Source organism: Botryllus schlosseri, chromosome 11, assembly GCF_051294905.1.
Source record: "Botryllus schlosseri isolate E-star chromosome 11, Bs_hap1, whole genome shotgun sequence".
Lineage (NCBI taxonomy): Eukaryota > Metazoa > Chordata > Ascidiacea > Stolidobranchia > Styelidae > Botryllus > Botryllus schlosseri.
The window spans coordinates 801,724-827,077 of NC_137246.1; the positions used below are offsets into that span (position 1 = coordinate 801,724).

A 25,354-nucleotide genomic window follows, 5' to 3' on the forward strand; every position below is an offset into this window, starting at 1 on the left:
TGCAAGTCCGTAAAAGCGAGAGAGGTACCAATGCGCATTATCAACAGACGCACCTATTAGATAGCTCGCAGAAACAAAAGAATATAGTAGCCGTTCTCTGTTCAGTGTTGTCTGTCGCCCAAGGCGCTCTAACGCTTTTTTTCTCTACGTGATCACTCAAGCGGGCACGAACCTTTCGCAAATGCGTGAGATACGCCAGTAGCATTGTACTATGATGGCAGGAGCACCTCGGCGTTTATATCCGCGCAGTGTTAGTAAACTCAGATAAGGCATTATACACGGTTGGTGATTTTGCAGATTGCGGGATATCTTAGCGCAGCAGGTTTGCTAATTCGTAAAGACTGCCCCAAAGTGGAGGCCCAGTTTTGTGGACGTACACGTACATACTATCATCTGCCAATGCTGTTTTACGGAAATCGACGCAAAGATATGAAAGTTCTGGATGTACTTGTCGTGGCTACGACATTCATTTTACTAGCATGCGGTGTGGAATTTGCCACCGTCGATGCGGCGTCAGACGGCAAATCGATCCCGCCTATTTATTGGAATACATCAGCGCCCATGTAAGTATTGCGATAATGCAATATGTGTGTCCGACCGCCTGACTGACGTTGTAGTCTTAGGAGGTTGTAATCCCCTTGCATATTCGTCGGAAATCTTTTTACCCCTGTCGCGCATTACAGTAATCCAAATGTTACAAGATGTTCAACACGGAAACGTCTGTTTATCCATGTTTGAGCAAGTCCTTTCAGACTGATTCTTTGTAGTTGCTTTGTTCTTATGGAACTCTTTCGCTGGTGTAATGTAACAGTTTTGCGGGACAACAAACGGTGAATGATAACCCGAAGTGTTCAATGAGCATTCAGTAACTGACAGCATGCTTGTTATATCCCGATGATATCAGCTTTCGTCTCACACACAAGAGAGTCTTAGGTTATCAACGGGCAGGCCGCGCGCTGGCGTCGTCATTAGCCGTAATATTATCCGACGCCTGCTCTCAAATATTTAGATTTCGAACACTTCACCGTATGAGATTATTCACTTTCCTTGATACACATTACGATAAATAATAATGCGAGTCATTTCGCTAACTGTACCCACAATCGCGTCACCGTAAAAGGGTATCGAAAACTTTCGACCGGAATAGCTATAACTTTAATATATATCACAATCATAAGCATACAGAACAGCAATGAGTCTTGTTTGCATTGACTGATAATACCTGGCCGCTCGCGAACCATTCCAGTATTTTTTACGATCGGCTGCAGTAAAAGTGTAGGCCTGTCAGAGGAAACCAGTCATACGAAAATTGAACCCGGTTATAAATTACGTTAGTTATTAAAATATGATATCAATATGATGTCAACATCGCGGTAGGTCTGTTTATGTTGCATTTTGATCATTCGAACACATCTAAAATATACAGCACCCCGTAACCTGTAGGATTTGCTTACTAGTTAAGCCTAGCTATTACGATAATGGATTCGTAATAAGATATAAGCGTATAACATAGTTACACGCTCATTTTTAGTCGAAATCTTAGTATAGTGTTTCCTGCCCTGGGTGCGCGGTTACGCCGTTGACAGATCATACTACTTTTTCATATTATTTCCATTCTATCTCTACCAGCTGTTGACGATTACCCCTGACGAGTGTCACCCAAAATATGCCGATTTATTTCAATATGAATATATTATTCAATTGTGCATTAAAGTTATGTACCCCAATAAGCTCTGCATGCTTCAATATGAGTATACTATTCAATTCTATACAGATCATAGTTACGGCATGTCGTTGATGAGACTATTTGCGTATCATACGGGTACAGTACCGGGCTAGCTGTCGCTCAAATCTCTGATGATGCGTATCAATTCGTTTTGCCCAGCAGTATCAATATGTTTATCGTCGTACAAAATATCTGTTACGGCGTTTTGCGTATGTTCTCTGTAAAATGCCAATATATTTAGAAAGTGCTGCATTTTGACTTATTGATGGGTATGCGAGAAACTTCCGACTTTTCTGTAGTCAAAGCAAGGTGAAGATGATGGTATATGCTTTTTACCTAGTCGGCGACTCTTAGAGGCGCCTCACAGTTCATTTTACCTTGTGAATAATTTACTAGGTTGTCGTACTTTCCGGAACAAATCACAGAGCGTTCAACGGTAAAAGAATCAAATGCCATCAATTGTATGCTCATTTCGTTGCACAGTAGGCGTTTCCGGCGAAGCCATGTAAAAGTAATCATCTCGACGCGTAGTTTGTTAATGAACTATCACCGCGTCGCACCTGTACATTTTTCGTGGAGCTGTACACAATGGTAGCGTGTTTGGAATTGAGCAAATAGTACACAGCCTCCCGACTGGTAATAAATTTCGCTTGGCGAAGGCCGTGACCCTGCGTTGCCAATAACGAGGTCGCAAACCGAATGACTTCATCTGGTTTACGTACGGCATTGTGCGTTGCTTTAGGAGTTGAATCGCTCCTTGAAGCTGACTGCTCTGGGTAATGAAATCAAAACAACTGACGAAAAAAACGTTCATGCTCTGTATCAATGTAAAAGGAACCGACGAACCAACTGTACCCTATAGTATTATATCTCTTATTAGGCCGACTTGTGTATGAATAAGAATGAGCTACTGCGTTTAGTTTCCTGAAAGCGTTTGGTGTAATTTGATTTTTCTTTCGTGACTATTCCGAAGATTCCCATGAGATGACACGTTCTGAAAATTATTCAACTATCAAGAGATGCACTGTATAATTTTTCGATTACCAAAAACTGGGATAGATAGTTTTCGCATAAGCACCGCCTCAGAGTCTACACTCGACGGGTTGCTATTCTCTTCACAAAGTAAGCTCGTCGAAATGCAATTTGACACGACTGTATAACCCGTATTATGTACGATAGACATTTTGGGACAGTAAATTGCATACCAATACCATTTCGTTATACATCGGATACCCGTATTAAAATACAAGCAACCACAAAATATCGCAGATTTTTACATCAATGCTGGATTGTCCATATAGAGTTACGCTTTCCCAACATATAGAATAAGCCATTATCACTGTCTTGAATTCCAGATAGCCAGCTAGCTATCCTTGTTGACGCTTCTGGCGGGATATTATTCATTCGTTGTTTTAGGTAAGCCTACGTTCCAATGATAAATTAGCGGGAATTTTATAATCCGTTTCACACAATCGAGTGTTAGTATTACGGCATGTTAACATCGTATGTGTAACGTCCGACTTAAAACATGGGCAAGCGCATGGTTGTCTGGGGAGTTGGTTTATTCAAATTTATTCGAAATCACATTAAGCGTGTGTGGGACGAGAATATTAAAATCTTTGCTTGGAGTAGGCTCACTGTTTCATTCCCATTTTGTGACTAATACTGAATGCGTTCAAGGATATAGCCTACCTTCATTAGCAGATGTTGCGTTATGGGAGTATTGCAAAAATATTTGTTATTCGACATAACAGTATTGCTTGTATTACATGTCACCTCATTTTCCTTGATTGTAGTTAGTATGTTTAATTGTTGTGCAACTGTAAAGTACAATAGTAGTATACACCACTAATTTATATGTTCTACTGAGGCCAAGGTCGGGTAATTGAAGACTATTCCAAGTCGCTTCGATTCCTTCCTATCTTGTCATTATTGCAACGAAGAATATGTTCATAAATTGCTAAATTTATTTCATCTCAACAAGAGAGAACGTCAATGAATGCTGTTAACTGATCATAGTCAGCCGAAAAGCTTCAAATGGAATAAATTTTGCAATGTCAACATACTTTTTGTTGCAGTATTGAAGTTCTGTACTTCTAAAAGCCTATCTTTGCATTGTATCGCAATCTTGCGGTGTTTTTATGTTGAAAACAAGAAATTATTTATAAACTGAACTGAACCGTGGTGCAGGCTACTTACTGTATTACACACAATTTTTCCCGTTACACGAATGTATTTCATCGTTGCAGGGTGACAATCGTTCACTGTGATTCTGACTGTGACTGTAAGTGTATTTCATTATCCCTCGCGTTTTTCTGTGTCAACCTTTTTTACGATTGTTGATATTCCATGTTTTTTTCCAATTCTTTACTAGTTGTTGACGATTACCCCTGACGAGTTTCAGTTGAAATTATCGGGTTTATTTCAATATCAATATAATATTCAGTTGTATATTGATATTATTTACCTCTAAGAAGCTCTAACCACTTTTTTACTACCTTAATTTGACCATTTCAGATTCAAAGACAACCACAATTTCGTGCAGCACGTGAAAATCGGTCAAAAAATGGACATTATATGCCCGATCATGAATCGCAGCCAGAAAGACGGATCTTATTATTTCATATTATATAAAGTTTCGAAAACGAATTACGATAACTGTGACACGGACGGCGAGACGCGGCTTCTCACTTGCGACGACCCGTTCAGGGAGAAGAAGTACACGTTTTTATTCGAAGACATCACCCCCTCGCCCTGGGGACTCACTTTTCGACCGGACGAGACTTACTATTTTATATGTAAGTCCATTTTCGAATCGGATCCGGAACATATTGCGTGGTTAGCGGATTACAGCGTATGCATATGATCTTAGTCATTATCCCCAACTTCCAATAGGATTCGAGTATAATTGGCTTGCTTGTTTATTGCTACTCGAGGATTGGGAATGAGAAAACTAGTTTATCGCCACGGTATGGTAGAGAGGATTGCGCGGATAAACCCTGAGGGTAATTAGGATAAATAAATACGGTATCTCCCTGGCAGCTTTTCAAAGAAAACCAATCGAAACGAAATAGCAATAACGACCGTTTAATCGCGTCGCGTTTGTATTATTAATTGCCGTACGTGTCGAGGGATTTGAAAAGTTCCGTAACGTAAACTCTCTCGGTAACCAAGGGAATATTGTGTCGGAATGCAATAAGCTAGCGAGTTCGGTACACCCAGCTGAGCATTCAATTTCGGGAGACTTCAAAAACAACTCGCAGACGCTCCTTATCGTCGAAAAGAACTGCTTTTTAAATGCTTCGCGAAGGTAGCCGAGCGAAACGGCCCCAACCTTACGCGGTTTCTAGCACGTCTCAGGTTTGAGATGATTACCCCGCGATAGCATCTCGCTAAATCAACCGGCCACGAAGAATCGACGCCGGTAACCAGTTTGTTTATACAGTATCGCAATTCGTTAAAGGCTAGGCATCGCACAAGTGGGTTACTCACGAAGTCGAATGTATCCTATGACTGTCAATGCGCGGTGTAGCACACACTCGACCCCGCGTTTTAGTTCTAAAAACGAATACCTGACGGAGATTAAATCATGGAAATATAACGTCGTGAAGTGGCATTAATGTATCTCCAAGACGCTAAATACGTGTGAATCGATTTGCGCACGATTTTTCCTTTGCTACTGGCCCGTGTTGCGTTTACTCTTTACCGCGGAGGTATTCGTAATCGTTTCACGCTCAAGTAAGCGAGCACTTCCCACCGTAACGGTTTGGCGATGCTGAAATAGTTAACATCTGCACCGAGCGCCTCCATTGCAGTGTGATACTGATGTCTTTCAAGAGCTTCTTGGAGGCACAGAACTTCAACATACAATCGACCATATTGATGTCTGTCAATTCTGAAAAACTGCTGATCAGACCGCAGAGTCACGCCCCGTTGCGCGCGGAGATTATCATGATATTGGCGCGCTGACATATTATTTCCGGAGCATAATATTTATCGCGCTACAAATTTAACATAAGTTATACTTGGATTTGAGTAATGACTAGAACCCGAATTATCGCATTTTGAACCCATATTCAAAAGATATGGCATCTAGCTAATGACGCATTTCTGGAACTGCAGTGCCTTTATTTAAACGGCTTTAGAGCTTCGACGTGAAATAAACTAGTAATGCTGCCAGATATAAGAAATAGATGAATATTCCCAATCTACCAGTCGCAAACTATAGTTCTCTGGGTCCCTAATACGACGATATGAGTTAATCTTAAGTGGTCGATAGTCGATACATAAATTTCTTTCAAAATCAACTCGATAGCGATAGCAAGCTAGTCGAGCAAATCAAATCATCGTTTTTTTCAAATAGATTTGTGGATTCTATTTATTACGTCGGAGTACGTATTTACTGTTTTGCGAGATTTTCGGTTCCTTAGGTCATCGCACGCACTTTGAAGTACACTGGCAAAGGATGCCGCCCGACATTCCAATATCGCAAAAGCGAATCGGGCTCAATGATCCCACAAATCTATCCATACTGGTCTAGTGAGCAACCTTGAGCTATACCGCGTCATAACAGCAGTACAGTAATAATGCGTTGTGTATGTAAGACAGCTCACATCAGAATTGAATTAGATAATTCTACTTGTCTCGTTGGGTCAATGAATGCGGAATGGCAGTAATTCTAATCTAATTTGTCAAATGTTTCTATGCTCCCATTTTAATTCTAATCGATTTTCTGGTTTTCTGTGTAGTGCGAAACGAGCCAAGCTCGCTGTACGGACGTTTGCCTATCTTATGCTTATCAGAATGCACTCGAATTTGATACGAACTGAACTTGCCAAGATTTCACGAATTCAGTAATTTTGAATCTAATTTGGAAAAACCGCGTAGCTATAACTTTAGTCTGAATTGGAAAAACTGAAAATTTTCAAGTTGTCCGACTCCGGCTCACATGCGGCTAATTGTCAGCGTCGCGTCCCACGAAATAGAAATTAGACTCGGCTTATGGAGAAAAGGCATCTCGTTTCATTTGTAATGTCTCGTGTCAGATTCCATCTATGTCTTGCCGCGTCGGTAATCTTATTACGGCCTTGATGGCTAAATCATTCGCCTTGTGACATATGCGAGGCGCGGAACCTTGTTAATCACCGTACTCGAGAATGCACAAAGTTTGTCTTACGCCCGAGGTAATCTCTTGATTGGCAGTTCGAATGTTTCTCAACGAATAATGTGTATCTTTTAAAACTCCAAACCTGCAATTACCTGGTCTTACACGGTGTCGAGGCTACGCCGAACATACTCGTAAGTCGGCAGACACTTGGGCTGAAGTGCGGATTTGCGATGTGGAAACTGCAGTGCATAGTCTACTTATCAAGACCACTATGGATTTAATAATGTCGCCGATGATTACAATTGTTTGAGTCGACATAAACCTTCCGATATTCAATGACGTCTATGTTGGAGTCCGATTATATCGGATTTTTCTCGATACCGATCAAAGCTACAACTATCACCTTCAAACCAGATATATTCGGCCGATATTCAAACGTATAGCATCTAGCTCATGGCTCATTTTCAAAACGTAAGAGAATTTATTTGAAACAATTTACAGTCATTGCAACGCATGAAATAAACGAGAGAGTAGACTGCTTCTACTCGGACAGTTTTTAAACAAAACTATTTATAGAATACCTAATTTTTGCTTATTTGAAAACAGTTACTTCTATTTGAGTGATTACTTTGACCACCTATGTTAACTATAAAAAACGTATCAATATTTCAAGTGTAGCAGCTAAGCTACTATATAGTTCTTTGAGACCCTGCTAACATGCTCTGAAGTCACGTAAATTGCCGATAGTTTCAACTTCTAATGTACGATAGCTATTCCTTTCAAAGTGTGATTGGTACTCGATATTATCGCTAAATCGCTCGGGTTCCAGTCAATGCCATTCGGTTGCCACCAGTCGGTCGTAAAATAAGTAGAAATAATCGTTATGTGGGATTGTTTTCGGATGGCACAATGAAGTTCAGCCTAACTTGTCTCAAACGACGCGTGATAGCCAATACGTATGAGTAACAGCCCCGAGTTACTGTCATCTTTCGACACATTTTGTTTGTTTTCTCACGATCCAAAATCGTATCTGGGGATAGATATCGTTGCCTGCGGCTGGCATTTCACCGTTAACGCCGATGACATCTATTATGAGTACTGTGATAACATTCGTTGTATAATCAGCTTAGAGACGACTACAGTCATACAATTAATCACCGCACTGTACGAGGATGAAATGGGATTGCCATCACTTTTTGAAATTGGTCGGAGCACAGCCTCGGGCGGTTTAGAATAGATAATACGCTGGGTTAGTCACAACGAATGTATCAACCCGATACTGTCTTACTCCTATTCGTAGTTAAGGTAACCCGATTTTAAGGAACGCGTTCGCAAAATACGATTAAGTTACCACTCGTCCCATTAATAGTGCGCGACTAAAACGGAGTAATTTTCGTCAAAGTATCGCGGGCGATCACGATTCGCTTCGTGTGAAAGACCCGTTACGTCAAACTTGTCTGAGTGCGATTTTATCTAAAGCGATGATTCACGGCTCGGGACAGATTTTGCGAATAAATGATAATGAGCGTTTCCAGAAGGTATCGTGGAATTTATGTGGTGCTGACGAGATTAAACTCTATATTTGAGACCAAAAGAGTCTGCTTTGCATCGAAACTGTAACGACTGGTTTTTGACGAAATCGTCCAAATTCCATACAACAATGTCGGTTTAAAACGGGATGGATTTCATCTACGACTGTAGTTTGTTTTACTGAAACAACTTTACGTCATCTGGCGGTGATTTATTTATTAGAAACACGATTTTGTGAGTCAATGTTAGAAACGATATAGACTGACTGCCGATCCGGCACCACGCATCTTTTTTGTATAAACAAAACCGATGGTGTATCATAAGTATTTGTTCTGTTCTGTGACACGGGTGGGCCCCAATATTTCGTACCGCAATTGTACTGTAATTATTACTGGAAACACGGATTCCATTGTTAATACTAATGATTTGAGTCGAGAAGTCGGAGATGTTTTTTTTCAATACTGCAATGATACGATCCTTGCCAATGTTTAGAGGTAATTTATAACGAAAATGATAGTGAAAACCTCGATTGGTCGTATTGCATCATACGAAACGTGTAGTGCAGAGCACGTTGGGGTAAATGACAGATCTGTGGAGTCGTGCATTGTCATAAAGTGCAATGAAATAGGCATGGTCGAAATAATACCAAATTATCTATAATGCGATGTAGAACTTGCGTTGTTATATTTTTTGTGTCCGCATAGAAGGTTCACGTATGAACTTCCCATATCTTTCATGCTGTGCTGATTCCATAATGAATAAAACTAGAATACTCAGGTACTCGATTTCGCCCGCGTTTTAATTGCTTCCCCGAATTGATAGAATATGTTTTCTGATTACTTTCGCTATTCTCTCGCGCGTTTTGCCGGATGTCATGCATTATTGATGCCGTTTTTAAACACGCGAATCGATTGTTTGAATGCGGCAACTTCATCAATTCGCGGTCGCTCCGTGGCCATTCTGTTAAACCTAATGACACGGGTCGTGCGGTGCACCCGCGTTTCAGAATTACGCCGCATTTTCCCACAGAAGTATCTGGATTGTCTCAGATACGTAACGAAACGCGATCGCGATTCACGGTTTAGCTTTTCAAGTGCGTCGAACGTTTCTTTAAAGAACTACACCTTCTAGATACAAACCCAACAAGTTCCGAGAGCGGAAGAAATGCGATTATGAAGGTATTTTTTGCCCGCTTTGAAGTAGCGTATGAGAGCGGCCATGTGAAAACAATAGGGCTCTATGGATTGATTGGGGCTTTTTATAAGCGGTATTACCGCCTGTAAAGATACGAATTGTCGTTGTTTTGAAACGTGTGGACGCTTATTCTGCCTTTCTCGATACGAAAACTAATTTCACGTTAGCTCTCTTTATATAGCAAGTGATGCACATATTGTCAGCGTAGCGCATCGTGGGCGTATCAATGGCCGCATTGTGCCGTGCTTGTACAGTTTCTAGTGCTTGTCAGTTGTTTTAAAACGCGATGTTGGTGGTGAAATTTGTTCGATATTTTTGGTTTTTACACTTACATAGTTAGGACGATGTAGACTTTTATTTCTTTTCCACACAAGACACAATCCCGCACTTTTATGCAACTAAATGATAACTAGTTGCTTTCGGTATATGGTGGAGTCCAGTAGTATATCACAAATATCAGCTGCTTTTTTTCTATGATTATAGGCCTTTTCCGTATGTGTAGGACTTTCACAGTCACTTTAAAGAGATGCTATGATATGGATTATTTGAAGAGCTTCTTGGAGGTACAGAACTTCAGTATGCAGTTGAATATTAGATTATACTATTCAATTGTATATTGATGTCTTATTTGTTACAAACATTCCTAGAATGTCACATATATTCCGCGTAGTGAAAGATATCTACTCTCACGACACCGTATTCGTAATTCTAATGCGCATTAGATATCTGTCATATCTGAAGAAGAGTCGGTGGGATACAAGCCCAATCAATAAGTTTCCCATCTGCACCGTACTGTATGTATACACGATAACTCTCAAATCCAATCGATAGTGTATTATTGATTGGAAGATCTGTCGAAACTTGTCTAGTTGTAACAGCCTAGCTCACCGCCGAGCATATGTTAATGTCACCGAACTTAGGCTGGTTTACAATGCCAGCGCGCTGGGATGCGCTCATCACTCCACATGCCACCAGATATGGATGCAATTCGCTATTGGAGTATCCGGTTCATTGGCTGTGTTAACGTATTGGTCATAAACAGCGATCGATGTTTACCAACAAATATTGAATGTTTTACACATAATACCCATGCTAGGATACAACAAAACACTGTCCATCTCGTTCTTTGCCATGATTTGAATCCATATAGAGCACAGAAAAATAACTGAAAAATTTCGCTGTGAATCTTTTTACCAAAGAGTTATTTCACGAATCGTATGAAGCAAAAAAGAGTATAAAATGTCGACGGCTTCCCACCAAAATTTCACCAACCCTACGATTTCTAACAAGGCACCTTGAGAAGAAATTTCAGCAGGATTGCTTCATTAGTTTTAAAGTTATGGGCGTTTCACTGATTTCCAATTGCAGCGGCAATGTAGAAGACTGCTTTTAAAATCTGGTGTGGCAAATCGAAGTACTCTAGCATGCCAGAATTGTACCGAAATCAGACATTATAAAAAACTTTGTAATGAAGAATTTACCTCGTCCGAATGGTGAACATGAGCATACCGGCACCGATATTATCTTATTCAGCGATTGATTTGGGGTGTTGTAAACCTATTTTGGTCCACGAATCTATTTTAGCTAGCACATCATAGCCAATATTGTATTTTGAATAGAACTAGGGTTTTAGCAACAAACCGAAATCAAGCATGACGAATCCATGAATGGCAAAAAATCAACCCCATAACAACGCCCGTACGTCTTAGAAATACGCGACTTGTTTCGGTTCAATTCGCGCGATATCAATACTCTATTCTTACGCGTAAGCGTTCGGATAGCACACTATCTTCTCCATCATCACATATTCAAAAACTGCACCTATGCCACTGCAGCACCGCAAGCCATTGCAGCTACTTTCTAACCTACTGTTGCAATGGAAGAATTTAGATAACGATTTTAACGAATTTAGATACGGTGATGATAATGTATCCTTGCTAGGCCTATCCATCACGAATGGGAGTTATAAATCAGCCAAGCCGCTGGCCAAATCTCGATAAGGATGAGCTTATATGTATTGTTGAAACTCATCACAGCTGAGGATAAGAGCCGGCCCGCAGTGGAGACATGAAGAATCGCACGGTCGTTCATCATATAAAAGATGTATGGCGTGTTATGCTTATCGCATCATTGAATCACCGCTGATAGTATAAGGCAGACAGTGTTGTGATGCAATATTTTACTTCAAAAGAGAGCATTTTGGATCGGGCATGATTTGTTTGCTAATGTGGCCGAATTAGTCAGCGTTGCTACCGGACTACAAGTAGAAGTAACGCCATAATTTTTCTACACAAAAACATGCAAAGTTGCGCTTTTCAAGACATGTCAGAAGTACTTCAAGTAGAAGTCGAAAATTGAGATCTGAAAGTAGATTTGATCGATGGGCCGTGTACTTTTAGCGGTTAGTCGGAGGTGGTCACTTTCGAGTATTCAAAATAACCAGTGGCACTACAGACAGGTGTGATATTAGACAATATTTCACTCAATAATGTCTATTTGCTAGTATTAAAACGCGATTAGTTCTAGTTCTAGTTGCTAGTTTCGTAAAATTAGTAGTTCTTAAAAAGCGAGTAGTTCTAGACTTCTATTCCCAGTAGTTGCGAGTGTTAAAAAGTGAGTAGTTATAGTGGTAGTTATGCATCTCCAAAATGCACTATATTTTGTACACTCGAATCAATCGCGGCATCGAAAACATCCAAATATTGCAAGTTCGCCCTGCCGCAATCCGTCACGACCGCGCTCCATTAATCAGATTTGTTTTCGCGATAATGATACCGTTCCGCAACCCAACACCTGAAGACTTTCGGCGGCGCTAGATTGAAATGTCCGCCTCTAATTGATGATGTAGCCAAGTCAACAATGGTACGTGACTCGTGCCATATCATTGAATGCTAAAGTTATGTACCACCAAGAGCATCTTCATAAACCTATACCCATATCCCGTATTACTATATTATGAACTAACAGTGGGGATATCTTGAGAACGGAAGCAATGTGCTACCATAAAAACGATGATATCGCTTCTTTCATCGTGTGGCTATATAGTAGTTGCTGACGATTACCCCTGACGAGTGTTAGCCGAAAATATCCGTGTTTGTTTATTTCAATACCAATATATTATTCAATCGTATATTGAAGTTCTGTGGCTCCAAGTATAGCTCTTGAAATACATCATGTATTTGTTTGCCGTATGAAATCTGGAAGAAAACATGTACCTGCCGTCAGACTGAGACTGTCGTAATTATATTGTTGTCTGTAAAAATTCGCGGAAAAACCACATAATACCAGTGCGACACGATTCCGATGCAGGTGCGCGCGCGAAATTGGGACCCGATCCGTTACGTCGATAATCTCGAATGCAGAAGCACTTAGCTCTTTTCGAAATTCGCACCGTGTCATTAAACGGCCGAAATAAAAGATTATCGCATCCTTTTCCTACAAAAATACAAGCGAAACGTGTATCATCGGCATGCGCGTATACGCCGGCTGTGCATTCTTACATTTTTGCGGATATTCCGATTCGGCCATGCCCTCGATAGGCTGCGTGTAGCGTCGATGTTGTCAAATTTCGCGTGGGCTCGGTCAAGCTTCATTTATCACGGATAGCTTGTTTACTCCATTTTGTTTAAAGAGAATCGTGGAGGTCCACGACTCCAATGTACAATTGGATAGCATGTATAATATATACAATGTTCTTTCGAATTCTCTAGTAGTTGCTGGAGATTACCCCTGGTCATTGTCATCCGTAACGATACGTTTTTTTTTAAATATGAATACACTGTGCAATTGTATACTGTAGTTCTGTACCTCCTAAGAAGCTCTTTAATTTGATCGTATTGGAATGAACCTGAATAGTTTTGGTCGACACTCCTCAGCGGTAATCGTCAGCAACTAGCAAATACGATTCTCCACCAGTTGCTGACTGTGCGCATTACTGCTGAAATTGCGCGGCCCGGCTGAACCTTAGCCCTGATGCATCGCTCGTCTTCCGTCGATCTTATTAGAATCGTAGATGAGTCTTTTGCCTGCGCGGTTCAAAACCGTAACAATATTTGAGAGGCAAACAACTTACCCCCGTGATTGGTTGCGAATATTTTCTCGTATAGTCATTATCGCCAGGTAAATACTGCGAAAAGGCGTATCGCGCAGTGAGATTGCTTAAAGTCCCGGAATCCCTTCCGTAAATAGAAAGTCAAATAGGGCAGCTTTATCTAACCGTTGGCGGAAGTGATTTAAACAATTCCCCCAACGGTCGCCGCGATTGTCAATACACACAGAGCGCGTTGTAGTTGTGACAAATAGATCTGAAATTTCAAAATGATGCATGCCTGTGCAGTGCATCTTTATGGAATCGAACGCGCCGCAATTATAAAGGTCGCTGTGATCGTATTTTAAGTGGATTACTTTGTTGTCGAGTCCGTGACATGTACGATTTTAGAACATATCTAAGGCCAGTCCATATGATGGATTGTCTGTTATGAGCGCTGCTCGCATGTCGCTGATACTCGAGTGGGAGTTTGCCAATCGCCGGTGGTCTTACACGCTGTAATTGGTGTGCTAACGATGACTTTTCCCAGGTCTGACATGAGTCAATCGCGTCCAACGGCTTCCCACAAACCTTATACGTTCAGTGTGTCTAAGAAATAGGTTGTGAACCAGAAATAAAACGCCTTAGAAAACGATCTGGGCCGTGTCACGGGTGGGAATATATCATAATGTTCAATGACTAAATCAGGCTTGTAGCAACTCATTATATGTTGCTAAATGTAGGAAAGACGGATGTCAATTGATATTGTCCAAAATTGTTCAATCGCTTTGCGCGAAATGTTAACTTTTCCGTGAGCTTCTTGCAGACTCGTTATTGTTTTTCATCAGATCCTTCACAGCGCATCATATTTGAATTTTCCAACTTTTGGAAAAAACAAATTGGCCATGTTCAGTAGTGCAATTTTATCGGTATATTGTATGAAAAATATAAATTCTTGATCGGTGTAATGTGCGCTTTAACGACACCGCTGCCATCTGTTGTGTCCACTGTCCAAGTGTCCATACTCGACCAGCTAATGTCACCCAAGCGGCCGACAACAGCATACGTTTGGCATTAGATTCACTCATGGGTAAATAACGCGAAGTTATCATCCATAACCAACAAATTACCAGAAAAATCAATACTCATCACACTGAAGAGACTCTTGGAGGTACAGAACTTCAATATACAGTCGAATAATATAATTTTAAATTAAAAAAAAAACGAAAATTCGCCTCGTTAAAGGCAATCGTCAGCAATATGGATTAACACATCGGTTGTTGATAATGATACACGATGTTCTCTTGAATTCTCAACTAGTTTTTGAGTAGCGAGTGTCAGGCGAAAATAGTTGGGTTTATTTCGATATTAATATATTTATTCAAAGTGATACACTGTATCTACACTCAATAGCACATGCACTCCAAGAATCACTCTGGATTGCAAGTAGCCTGGTTTACTGTCTACATTTACAACCAAGTTCCCAATTGATGCTACCTCTGTATTGGTACACTTGTGAATGTTGCAGATTGGACTCGACCTTACATTCTTACTAAAGTGTGTCTAGTCACAGATTCATAATTTTGGTAAAACAAATCGATGAGCCGCGGAATAGATCGATTTACCGAGTCGTAAGCGCAGTGTGTACTAATGGCAACCGCGTAACTTATTGTAAAGGCTTTTAGTCGGTTGAAATTAGTTGAAATATTCATCGCATACATCGAATTAGCGCGCTCCCCTCAGTCAATACATGCCTGGAAACAATGGTTACCATCACACCCCAATAAATCATAAGACGGTTTGCATTTCGAATGAATCTGTCTGCGCTGTTGAATCGTTTCGATCATTATCGCTGTTTGAATTTGAAGGCCGTGTCAACACAGCGAATTTGCAGTTCACGTTTGAGCGCGAAATCCACATTCATTTTTTATCCGAAAGTGTCTTCATCGCGCCGTTTGCTAGTCTTTTTCAATACCGATCGCGTTCCACATCTCAATTCCCAAACCGCATCGGACGATATGTCTCACTCGTTCAGCTCTAGAACATAAAAGAAGCTTATGTAGTCGCCGGCGAAATATCGCCCAACAAGTGTCTTGGTAATCTTGGCAAAATCTTTGCTTTCAGTAAATTCGATGATGTTTGATTGAGTGATTGTCGTAATATACAATATGCGTAACTATAGACATATTGATGAATATCATATAAACGACGGTTATCGAAATCCAAATACTGGCCCTGCGTAATTTAGTTGTTAGGCCTTCCGAGCGTGTTGGGGCTGGCCTGTAGTTTCGGGCTTCACTTGTACATCGGGTTCGATGTTGTGTCTGCTGCGATGCGCGACAATACATCTTAACTAGACTTAAGTACAAACTACCAAACCACGAAACTAGGTAGTTGACGATCAACCAGCAACTGTTTTTTTGAGTATTTTGAAGAGCCTTTTGGAGATACATAACTTCTTTACCTCCAATTATAATAGTTCTAGTTGCTGATTTTGAAAAGGCAGTAGTTCTAGTTCTAGTTCTAATTGCTAATTGTGAAAATCCAGTAGTTCTAGTTCTAGTTCTAATTTCTAATTTTGAAAATCCAGTAGTTCTAGTTCTAGTTCTAATTTCTAATTTTGAAAATCCAGTAGTTCTAGTTCTAGCTGCTAATTTAAAAAAGTGAGTAGTTCTTGTTGTAGTTGTTAATTTTGAAATTCCAGAAGTTCTAGTTGCTAATTTTGAAAAGTGAGTAGTTCTAGTTGTCGTTGCAGTCAGTAACGAAGTACTGCCGTATTTTCGAAGCACTCAATTTGGTTTTGCTTACTCGAATTACTGACTCAAGTGCTACTACGTTGATTCTACTTGAGTATTTAAAGACACTCTTGTAGGTACACAACTTCTATATATAATTGAATAATGTATTCATATAATATGAATATATTGTTCTACTTGAGCAGTATCGCGGGCAACTCTGACCACCTCTTTGAAACTGTTGACCCGTTGAACCTGGGTAGTCTTTGAAAGTCGATTTTCGTAGGCGAACACCCCTACACAATGCCATTCCCATTATCGCCGTGTCTAATCTACAAAATTTCTCGCCGTTACAACGCCGGTTCTTCCTGCTAAACACGAAAATCTATTCACGGACTTCTTTTGTGTTGGGTTTGTGTTCAAAATAGCTGCTGAATGCGAACGCTATCTCAGGCAATAATGCCTTTCTAGCTGGCGACTTTATCTCGCACAAGCTTTGATAAAGCTTCACGCTGTGACGGCGTTATTGTCACCGTCCGGTGGGAGTAATCGTTTCGAGCGCACGCCCAAAATTGGGCATACTTTGGCGCTTTCTTTTGGGCCGCTTAGTTAAAAGCAGAAGGACCACGCTATGGGGGTCGCGTGAATCAGACATTGCATAATATTTTCCAGAAAAGAATTTTTGAGGTGCTGAACTTCAATATACCATTGAATAGTATATTCATATTGAAATGAACCCGAATATTTTCGGCTGACACTCGTCAGGGGCAATCATCAGCGAATATAGTAGAAAATTGGAAAGAATATTCTATTTCAACAATCGTATCAATGTTCTTGTTTCATGTTCAGTATTAAATGTCCTTTTCAATTCTCTGCTAGTCGCTGACGATTACCCCTGACGAGTGTCAGCCGAAAATATTCGGATTCATTTCAATGTGAATATACTATTCAATGGTATATTGAAGTTCAGCACCTACGAGGAGCTCTTCTATTAAAGAATTGATGAGAAAATTGCGTCTCTACAAGGCTACAACTATCTTGTCATTAGATCATATGAGCTAACCGGCTGGAACATTTGAGTGATCGATTGTATTTTCGAGTGCTTTACAGGCGATGTAATGTATCTCTCAAATTTTTCCACTCAAGTGACATATTTCATGTGAAGAGTAACTAAGATAATTGCGTCGAGTCACGGTAACTCATAAAAATGTTAACCTTTTCGTTACGTGTGTGACCTAACATGGTGCGACAAAGTGACTATCATTCTTTGTAAACATCGCTTTTATCACGGTATGTTCTAAACATGGTGTTCCTTTGCAGCGACTTCGGACGGCACCAAGGCTGGTATTGGAAATAACAAAGGGGGTGCTTGCACGGAGAAGAATATGCGGCTGAAGATTGCCGTGAATCCACGAGGTGTGTAAAATGACTTGCTTACGAGCATGGCTTGATAAATCGAGCACCTGATTATTACTATGACGCCACGAGAGAATGGATGATGTTGAAAATTCTAATATGTAGCATTTATGCAACGACAAAGAATATTTTGCAAGTTCTACACCGCATGAAAATAATTTGGTATTCTTTCGACCATAACTATTTCATTGCCCTTCGTGACAATGCTGGCGGGCGGGACTTCACGAAAATTTCATTTGTACTACGTGTCTACTGGTTTCGGATGCTGTGATACGACTGGTTGAGGTTTTAAGTTTTCCACGTTACGAAAAGGGTATCGACAGGCACTATAATTCTCATTCTTAGTCTTGGTGGAACTGGGTGTATAATTTCAGTGCTCGAAAAGTCTCTCACCACCCGATTCGAGTCATGGCAATCAATACCCGACTCGGATTCGAGCACTCAATTATTGTACCGTGCTTGTATTTCATATTTCTAACATATTTCAGTATGCTTGCTCGTCGGCATTTGTAGTGTCTTAAACCCATTTACGCTAGAACGCGAGTCACCCGGTTAGACGAATTTATGTCCCCTTATGTCGATTTGACATTATCTACTCGATAGTGTCGCATTACGCTCGTGCCACGAAACACTCAAATCCCGAGAATTCACTTCAACTTATCGGGCAATCTCCGTAGAGGTACGCACCGCCTGGTGCTTGTCAAGTGACGATGTGTGTGACATTTCGCTGTAGTCAGCGACTTTATTGCTGGATTGATTATGCGACATGATCGGGTCAAAATGTGTCTAAATAATGTGCTCAGACTTGTACACACAACTGGAGTTTCAAAATCCGGAACTAGAACTAGAACTAGAACTACTCACCATTCAATATTTGCAACTAGAACTGGAACTACTTACGGGTACTTTGAAAATGAGCAATTGGAACTAGAGCTACGCACTTTTCATAATGCGCAACTAGAATTAGACCATCAGCGAATAGTAGAGAACTCTAATATGCAATTGAATCATAGTGTCCTATATGGTGTCGACACAGGCAAATCTCACGCCTCAGTGAAATTGTATCACGTCACAATTTCCATTTGGCTACAGGCAATTTGACGGTCATTTTTGACCGGCTTGCCGAGCATTAAATTTGGTAAAACGGGTATCAATCGAAAGCTGACTCTGCACTGATTACGAAAATATAAATTTTATTCCGCTCGTGGCCCTGGAACTCCCACAATCAGCCTCGAATTTTTCATTGTTATGGAGATTGGCATTGGGACGCAACAATGCTGTCTGGCGAAACGAGAGAGAAGCTCATGGCGCAACAATGCTGTCTGGCGAAACGAGAGTGTATCTCAAGAGAAAAAGGTCTAAAAAGCATTGTTGCGTCCCAATGCCAACCTCCATAACAATGAAAAATTCGAGGCTGATTGTGGGGGTTCCAGGGCCGCGAGCGGAATAAAATTTATATTTTCGTAATCAGTGCAGAGTCAGCTTTCGATTGATACCCGTTTTACCAAATTTAATGCTCGGCAAGCCGGTCAAAAATGACCGTCAAATTGCCTGTAGCCAAATGGAAATTGTGACCTGATACAATTTCACTGAGGCGTGAGATTTGCCTGTGTCGACACCATATAGGACACTATGATTGAATAATATATTCATCATAGAGAAATCTCTTCTAGTGCCTGACGATTATGCCTGACGAATGTCAGCCGAAAATATTCGGGTTTATCTCAATAACGATATATTATATAATTGTATGATGAACAAGCATCCAACGCAGACTTGCACAAACCACCGATCTAGGTGACGATAAACTAACCGTAGCTACCGTTATTTTTAGTGTCTTTAGTTCTAGTTGTAAATGTTGAAAGTGAGTAGTTCCAGCCTGCTTCAACATCTCGAATTTTGCAATCGAAACTATAATTGAAAATTTCCAATTATTTCACAGACGAAGCGCCAGATTCCTATCCGCTCCACCGGCCTGTTGTTCCGGAGATTGTAGATCCGGGCGATGACCGGCGCCCGCATCGCACCCAAGCGCCAAACGCGAGGCCGCAAAACCCGCCGATCTTTCAGAACACGCACGAAGCTCCAAACTACAATTCCAATCAAGACAATGATGAAGGTACGTTGATTCCAGGCCTCTACTAGTTACTGACGATTGACCCTAAAGAGTGTCAGCTGAAAATATTCGGATTCATTTCAATATCAATTCATTTCATTGTTCAATTGTATGTCGTAAATCGTAATCGTTACAAACATGGACATTTCTAATGTCAAAGCTCGTTCGCTTTTTACTGCCGAAATTTCAATAGATGTTGGCTTTATAGCGGTCGAGCTATTTCGATGCGCTCGTCAATTTAATAGCATGTCGAGTCCGATAGTATTCTAACTATCGGGTGGGTGTAGAGTCCAGTATGTCAGTGCTCGTTTTCTATGTCTGCCAAGCGGCGTCTTTGCCCGTAAAGTGCGATGAGACGTGTGAGTCATGCTATCAACTTTACAGCCTTGTTCTCCACCGCCTCTAATCACTTGATTTGCTACTTCTCGTTGCGCAATCCTGACCATAGAAACTTTAATTGTGTACTTTGTGTAAAGGACTGTGTATCGCAGTTGATATCGTATATTCACGTGCGTGTAATGTTAATTGAATAGTATATCGAAGTTCTGTACCTTGGAAATATCTAGTTCTAGTTTTTCAAGTCCATTGCATAGGTTTTAAAACACTCGAAAATACAATATGTGTAAGACGCATCGATTACGAGAATTTTCATGTCGATGTCGATTTGTTTACGCGATTGTTGATATACAATGTTATTTATCAATTCTCTACTAGTTGGTGACGATTACCCCTGACGAGTTTCAGCCGAAAATATTCGGATTTATTTCAATATGAAACTATTCGATTGTCGGAGGTGAAATATGAAGTTTGAAATTTGTAATCATTCTCACACTGTGGCTGGCAACAGACTTTTAAAGGCTTTCAATCTAGTTAGATGACAGTCAAGTCACTACTGTGTTTTGAGTAGTTCTGGTGGTATTCCTAGTTGCAGATTTCGAGAAATGGCAGCTTCAGTTACACATTTCAAACCAAATGAGTTTCTAAGCAACTGGAAAACTCGTGTGGTCGTTTGGCGTTAATCGTGATACCGGTGTTCTGTTGTGTGATGCCAGCAGCCATCGCTATCTCAGAGTCGCCTTTACTAACAGTGGCGTTAGTGGTGGATTTTAGGGGTCGAGTCCCCCCCCCCCATTTCAACTTGAATTTAGACAGTACAATGTAGCGACATGCTCAAGTATAATATAGGGTAGTGAACCGCAAAGTCGCAGTTCTTCCCAAAAACGTACAAACAACATCAAGTTGGTGGTTTAATGATCATTCGCCTTGCATAAATATCAATATAACCATCAATCACGTATAATGCTAATAAGGTAGCAGCATATTTCTCATAACATTCAAGTGTCTGATATTCCCTATTGAGTACATTCGTCGTCACTACATTTTAGATTAATTTTGATTTTTGAACGTTCACAAGTCCGCGAAATTGGTTTTTAAATGTTACCGTTCCCCAAGCTACAAAAGCTTTGAACCACGCAGCCTTAGAGAATATACGTCCAAGCGACTACGAGACCTTAATCTCCGCCAAACTTTCAACGCATTCTTTAAACGAGGCTTCGCGCGAGATGATTTTCCGCAGGCTTCCAAATTTCGTGACAGATTGCAGGCTTGCGGCCGCGTCTTAAATACCGCGAACGCGCCCGAATGTAACAGGTGCGCGATCTGCAAGTGAAGGAATTCCTTAATGATAACTCAATGCGGAAGCGGCGCGCATCCCATTATTTCGTGGATGAACTGTAAATACAGGTTGTATTTATCAGATTTCCACCGTAGCGGAAGGTAGAAATCAGCACATAGTAACTTTGCGCTACAAAACTAGGCTTTCATACCTATTCCAATATGTGAAATCTGAAAACGAGCCTCCTACAGTAGTACAACTATTCTTATGGTGATATATTCCGGGAAAATAAATCGTGTATTCACGCCGTAAATGTGGTATACGAAAATATAACCTACATCATAATTTACAAACCCCGTTCGCGGGGTTTCGATCTAATCTTTCACCTTACCTGTTAGCGACTGAATAGCATTTCCTCCAACAGCATTTCAATTTAGAGACGAATTGAGCAAATCATCGTTATCAATCGGCACTCTTTCTCAGCATATACAGTATTCAATCGCTATCTTATTTAGTTAGGATACTTTGCGGACGAGTCGGTTCAGATAGATTGATTCATGGTAGCTGTGTTTTAGAGTTTGGATATTTCGTTGTGGATTTTAAAGGTCGTTACTGCCAGTTCTAGCTGTAATTGCGAGTTTTCAAAAGGGCGTTGTTCTAGTTTTAGTTGCGAGTCTAAACATTGAGTAGTTCTAGTTGTGACTTTTTAAAAGTGAGTAGTTCTAGTTGTAGCTGCAGTTGCGCATTTTGGAAATCTAGTGAGCATGGCCGAATTGCGCGATTTCCGTTTACAGAATGGGATTTAGCTTTTCGATACCGGGATTCGTTGAATTTCGTTTTGTAACATTCTACGCATATCTAAAACCTAAATTATGTTTCTGGGTGGCAACCCGAACGCTTTGTTACCTTCCCGCTGGTAAACCGCCGGGTTTTGTTACACAATATAAAATTTCGGTGACGACCATGTTTTTCCGTGTATCGATATACACATCAGAGCTATTAGCGCTGTTTAGTCACCGGTCGCGGTCCTGTTGTTTAGAGAAGTTCTAATATCGCAGGTCTAAATGCTGTTGTACCAAACTGATTAAAAGTAGTTCTACAACCAGTTTAATACCAGTAATATGTGGAAGCGAAGAAGACGCTTTAAACAAAATTTCGACAGTACTATTTGGAGACATTTGACGGTATATTAGAATCGCAACAGCGAATTCGCATTTCTTTTCAAAGAAGCTCAGCAATGAAATTCGAGTTAGGGTTTTTAAGAGGAATTTGCATTGTGCTGCAGCTGCATGTTCAATATTCATACGTGCCAACTTTTTTTGTTTCGTTGTGAAGTGACAACTCCAATCTAACCCAATCTTCAATTTAACTCTTTATTACTTCGTTTGTTATTTGCGGTGTCGTTGCTCATTATTGTGTTGATGTTCGAACTTTCTTCATTTTCAGCTATTTCAAACTACATTATAAGTATAATTACATCGGAAATGGAATTACATGCAACGAAAATCGAGTTACGAGAATATCTCGTAAGTGTGTGTGCGAGACTGGCAAATATCTGTCTAGCAAGCTTGGCTCGTTTCGCACGATACAGTTCAACTATAGCATTTTCATGAAACGAAAAATTCGATTAGAATTCAAATGGGAGCACACAAACATTTCACAAATTAGATTAGAATTAGGCTACAGCCCACGGTCATCTTGCTGTAATCAGCCTCGATTATCTGTTCTCCATGACTGGTCGAGAGTAGTTGTGTCAATTCCTTGTCTAACCGGTGGTATTCTGTTTCAGAAAATAAAGACGGGAATTTGAACAGCAACGGTTTGATCATCGGAGTGGTGTTAGGCGGTTGCGCTGTCCTGTTCATCGTCCTGCTGGCTTTTTTAGGCTACAAAGTACACAGGCGCCGGCGGAACGTGAAGAAATATCAGTCACCTGGTATCAGCGCGAACCGCGGCACCCCGCCCCAGGCCCAAGTCACGTTACTGCCCATCTCCTCACACCACGGCACGCACATGAGGACACACACGGCCAGGTCAGGCTCGCACCATCCCCTAGAAATGCAAGACTTGCCAGCTCCACCTCCGTATAACGAGTCGTTGATGGACCACGCCGGTTCTACGATGGAGGTTTGAAAACCTGCGGGATTCTGGCCGTTTTTCGGCGGAATGGAAAGGTTTTTGTCGCGAGCCACGGTGCGGGGGGTGAAAGGGTCGGGCCGACCCGCCCGCGCTGCGTAGCGACGCCCTGTTCAGTATTATACGCGCAAGAACTCCGCCCTGGGAAGGGCGTCAAAGTGTTATGGGTCGCGGGACTGTTTGGAGACGGCCACGATGAAATCGTGAGCGCAAGGGTTGTTCGAAAAGACTTGTTTTTCATATTTACTGGCTTTCCGTGGAATTCCTAAAATCACTGTCTACCAAATTTAGCCCAATTTCAACCAACGTTGCTAGAGTCGGAAATTTTAGACATTAAAAATAGCTGTAAAGAAATTTATTTTCCGATTTTTCTATCTGCTCCATGCATGCGTGCGTGCGTGCGTGCAATTTTGGATTTTAATATTTTTTTTTAATTTCACTGGTCACGCCATGAAATTAAAAAAATAAAGTTAATCGAACAACCCTAGTCAGCACCGTCTCGACGAGCGAACGAAAACAAATCTCGCATTTTCGAGCAATCTGCGCTGCTTTATCGAGGGCGTATTTACACAGTTTGCGTGTCGCCTATCACTTGTGTGAACGTATCATCATCCCGCGCGACGAGCTACGCTTTCTGTGTAAATACGTCCCGAAACGAATCGTCTTATCGACAACCCTTTCTATTTTACTGCTCTTCATACTTTTGCCTTACTTTGCGATAAATATTATCATAGAATATACGACGAGGGAGTGATTTATGTCAATGCTGTTTTGTATTTTCGCGAGATTTCGAAAAGAGCGTGTATCCGCTTTTATCTTGTGTTGTGGTGCCATGCGAACGTACGACCCGGGGTAGGATTAGGTGGTAATTACAGGTTTCAAGCCATGACATTAGACATATATTATACCCCCTGAGACAATCATTCCAATCCATCTTAGTCATGTCAAATCTAGCCACGTTTTCGTGATTCCTGTGTCAAAAATTGGGCAAGGCTGCGCAAAATCGAGTACCTGGAGATACCATTCCTAGTCGAGCAACGAAAATGTTGCCCGTTACACTAAATTCAACATTGAAGTATTTGGTTGTATTAAGGTACTTGTCATGAACATTGAACAAGCATCGATGCTTAACTTGATATATTATGCGTATCAAAGGACGTCTAGTATTTGTAAGAAAATAGCATGGTTGCCTAAAAATAATTTGGTATTTCTGCGCCAAAACTATTTTATGGCACCTTGCGGCTATTGTGTCGTTCTATCCCTGATGGTCCCGCGGTCTCGACATTGCAAAAATGGTGTGGCTTCTGCGTATTGTGGTACCTTTTGAAACCACGTTTCGCTCCGTTTATCTAAAACTATGTCATTTATTTCCACGAATCGAGAATTTCACACTGAACTGGTAATCCTATTTTCATTATATGCATGTACCCGGCATTTTCTTCGTTTCTCTGAGAAATGTTCGCATCCAACATTTGTATTTCGCGCGGGTTCCTTTCGTTTTTTATGTATTTTTCCGTTTATGTTTCGAGCGCTTTTATTTCTCATTATATATTTTGCCAAATATTCTTTCAATACAGAAACCATGCAGTCGTTAAGCGGGATTGTGAGTATGTGTTTCGGGCTCGATTAGTTTAGGAGACTTGGCAGGGCAGTGAGGAACTTGGCATAATAACAGACCGGCGGTTCTTAAGCGGGGTTCAAACGAACCCCAGATGTTCGCTGAGCGTACAAGACAGACTTGGACGACATGAT

At 40.9% G+C, this 25,354-nt stretch overlaps 2 protein-coding genes across 3 annotated transcripts in view; both read left to right on the top strand.

Annotated features, from left to right (window-relative positions):
• The first annotated feature begins 213 nt into the window (after positions 1–213).
• On the top strand, positions 214–25,197 carry LOC145449572 (ephrin-B1-like). The gene is made up of 5 exons (XM_080327965.1): positions 214–563; positions 4,244–4,524; positions 17,640–17,735; positions 19,678–19,854; positions 23,256–25,197. The coding sequence occupies exons 1-5, from the start codon at positions 400–402 to the stop codon at positions 23,597–23,599; spliced, it is 1,062 nt and encodes a 353-aa protein (XP_080184091.1). The 5' UTR covers positions 214–399; the 3' UTR covers positions 23,600–25,197.
• LOC145449566 (guanine nucleotide exchange factor subunit RIC1-like) overlaps positions 24,646–25,354 on the top strand; it is a 243,314-nt gene continuing 242,605 nt past the window's right edge. For both annotated transcript variants that reach the window (XM_080327958.1, XM_080327959.1), the window contains exon 1: positions 24,646–24,695. In XM_080327958.1, coding sequence (XP_080184084.1) covers positions 24,646–24,695 — 50 coding nt within the window. The remainder of the gene's footprint in view (positions 24,696–25,354) is intronic.